At 47.1% G+C, this 2,984-nt stretch overlaps 1 protein-coding gene across 1 annotated transcript in view; it reads right to left on the bottom strand.

The window, feature by feature from the left end:
* The window catches only part of LOC103799108 (GTPase-activating protein and VPS9 domain-containing protein 1-like), a gene marked incomplete at its 5' end in the record, with an annotated part of 8,307 nt that overhangs the window by 5,078 nt on the left and 245 nt on the right, over nt 1-2,984 (bottom strand). Inside the window, 5 exons of the mRNA XM_009071405.1 lie at nt 345-454; nt 790-919; nt 1,373-1,495; nt 2,141-2,221; nt 2,585-2,672. Coding sequence (XP_009069653.1) covers nt 345-454; nt 790-919; nt 1,373-1,495; nt 2,141-2,221; nt 2,585-2,672 — 532 coding nt within the window. The remainder of the gene's footprint in view (nt 1-344; nt 455-789; nt 920-1,372; nt 1,496-2,140; nt 2,222-2,584; nt 2,673-2,984) is intronic.

Below are 2,984 nucleotides of genomic sequence, written 5' to 3'. Positions count from 1 at the left end.
ACATGAGGATGTCTGCAAATAAAGCCAGAAGGAATGGAGGGACACAGCACAACACTTACACACCAAGGCAACGTAAAGTCTCAGAAAACCATTAAATCAGCACAATCCCCAACAGCACTTGTACTTTGGGAGCCTAATCTGCAGCCTCAGGCTCTACCTGCACTGTGACTGTGATACTGCATTGCAGAGTCAGACCAGGTTTGTTGTGGAGCAAGAACAAAGACATCCCGGGGCACGAGGCAGCTGTGCCTGCCAGAGCTGTGCCAAGGAGAAGTGACCAGAAACAGAGCAGAAGAGGTGGAGTAGATGGGGAAAGGAGAGACACGACACAGAGCAAACTTTACCTTCTGGGTCTGTGTGGTCTGGCAGACCATTCCGTGTCGAATGTGTCAGCATGGGGAAGGCAACAGAGTCTGCTGAACAAAGAGCCAATCTCAGCTTCTTCTTTGCATCCCTTGAAGGGGAGAAACACTTTCTTAACACAGTTGCTGCAGGATCTGTGTCCTTAGTAAGAAGTCTTCAGTTGCTTTGTCATTTAATGCTGCCTAGAAATTACTTAATCTACCAACACTTTAGAATATTAGTTCTTTAGACCCAGCACCTCGACCGCTGTCAGAGGAACACTGAGCTGCTCTGTCCCTTCAGGTTACAACATCCTCCCCTCATCACCAGAAACAAAAACATAGAAGTTTACAGCTGATCCACATTAAGATTCCTGTGGGAACCAATCACTCAGCTTCAGCTTTAATTCCACTTTGTGGGTAAGACAGAACCTGCAAAGGCTGTTACCTATAGGAGAAAGCAGAACTTTGTGGCTGTGCTACTTGACTTGCAGAGTCTGGGAGATCATCTGCAGACATGTTCTGCAAAGCCTCATCACGAGGGGAGTCGTGCATGCTCTCACCATCCCCAATAGCCTCTGGAAGGGAAAAGAACAGTGCACTTGAACAAAGGAGTCAGAAGAAGAAACCAGAGTAATTATCTGCTTGTCATTCTAAGGTCAAGGGGAGAATGGAGACAGCAGATAAACCACCTTGCCTGGATAAGTGAAAAAAGCATATTAAAATACACAAGTTGCTAAGAAGAAACTGCAGCAGTTTTGGAAGGCAATACATTTGTCAGAACAAAAAAAAACCTGGAGGAGATGTGCTATCAACAACCAGTCCCTCAACAGCGACAGAACAGAGCTGTCCTTGGGAGCAGGAATTCAACTCCATGTCTGAGGGACCGTCCCACAGCTTATTTGGCAAAACATTCCTGGTTCAGAGCTCACACTGTTCAGCTGGCTCTACATTGGTGTGCAATACTGAGGTGGTTTTATCTTTCAGGAGGAGAAGCTGTGCTGGAGACAGGCACAAGGGCAGGTCCTCACCGGAGCTGTCGTAGTTCACGAGAGCTCCTTCACTGGGACTGGTCCTCTTGATGGCATTCATGTACTTGTCCAGAATATCCTCAGCAGCTTGTGCCTGTGCACTGAGCCTGGGGCTGGGATCATCTGAAAGGGCCACAAAGAACAACAGGACTCACCCTGGTGCTGTGCCAACTGAGGGCAAAAACAAAAACCCAGACCTACACATTTGGGCTCTGTTTTTAGCCACAGCCAACAAAGAGCTGCTTGTGCTCCATGTTCCCCAACTCAAATATATTTATAAAGTCTGAAGCAAACCAGAAAAACAACAGTACAATGAAAGTGAACAAATAAAGGCAGATCCTGAGCAGATCCTCAGCATATTTATACTGCAGACACAAATGGTTCTTGGGCATTTGAAGACCTCTAGAAATGATTAGGCAAACAGCAAAGGAAACACCCAGATCCAAACCCTGTTTAATTTAGCACTTCAGTAGCTGTGATAGGGCTGGGTGTGCAGCTCTCCTTCCAGCTCAGCTAGGATAAGGACACGAGCTCCACAACGAGGGGAGAAGTGAGGACCTGAGTGGAGAATCCACTATAGGCATTGACAGACACATGACAACTTAAAAACAGCCTTCAGGTCCAGAAGTGTTCGCTCATTTTCTGGTTCAAAAGGCAGTTGTGAGCAGTAAGTGCAGCACACACCTGTGTGCCAGTACCTGCTGGGCACTGTGGCACTCCAGGAGGCAAGTCCCAGGGACAGTGACTGTGAAGGTACTGTTCACATACCTTGAAGTGTTGCATATCTGTCAGGCACCATGTCATCCTTGTCTTTTTCTTGCTTTTCTTTCTTTCTAAATGGAATAGGAGCTGAAAATGCAAGGTACCTCATCAAAGGCTATTCCAAGGCAATGGCCACGTGGCAGAAGCTGTAAGAAAGTGGCTAATGCAGAACTTTGCCATCAAATACACTTCAGTAAAAGCCTAAGCTTGTCCATGGGGTGGAGCAGAAGTGTCCTGCCATCAGCTGGAGTTATCTCCACCCTGAGTAGACACGTGGCCAGGCAGAACAGTTTTGCCATCAGGCACAGCAAGCTCCAGGGAGCCACCAGCCCTGGCAGCTTCCCTTTCCAGCTACATACTCATGTAGACTTCAGCCGTGAAGCAACTGAAGATACAGTGAAGGCAGTTTGCACCTCCAGAAAAGCACCAAAAGCAGAGACAGGATCCTACCTTTGGGCATGGCGGACACAAAACGTTTCCTCCACCAGGGCTTGTTCCTGTCAGACTTCTCATCGTCACTGTCTTTCCGCTCCTCAGTCTGCAGAAGGGCAGAGTCTACATTTGAGCATTTACCAAACCAAGTGTAACAAGAAACCTTCTCCTTCACATCAGGCCTTGCTACACTGACTAAAAACAGCACTACAGCAGAGCACGGGGAGCAGAGTAGGTCAGAGTTGTGCTTCCTGAAGAGCACAGATTACAAATGCAAACCCTAAGTCATGAGGAACCTTAGATTTCACTTATTTCTTTATAAAAAAATTACTTGCCAGGCTGCTGCAGCAGTATAACACCACAGTGAGTATTTCTGAAGTTCCACCAAACCCAGAAAAGCTCAACTAGTAACTTTAGG

Source organism: Acanthisitta chloris, unplaced genomic scaffold (assembly GCF_000695815.1).
Source record: "Acanthisitta chloris isolate BGI_N310 unplaced genomic scaffold, ASM69581v1 scaffold20783, whole genome shotgun sequence".
Taxonomy (NCBI): Eukaryota; Metazoa; Chordata; class Aves; order Passeriformes; family Acanthisittidae; genus Acanthisitta; species Acanthisitta chloris.
Note: the sequence above shows the minus strand (reverse complement) of the source record. Positions and strands in the feature narration are given on the sequence as shown.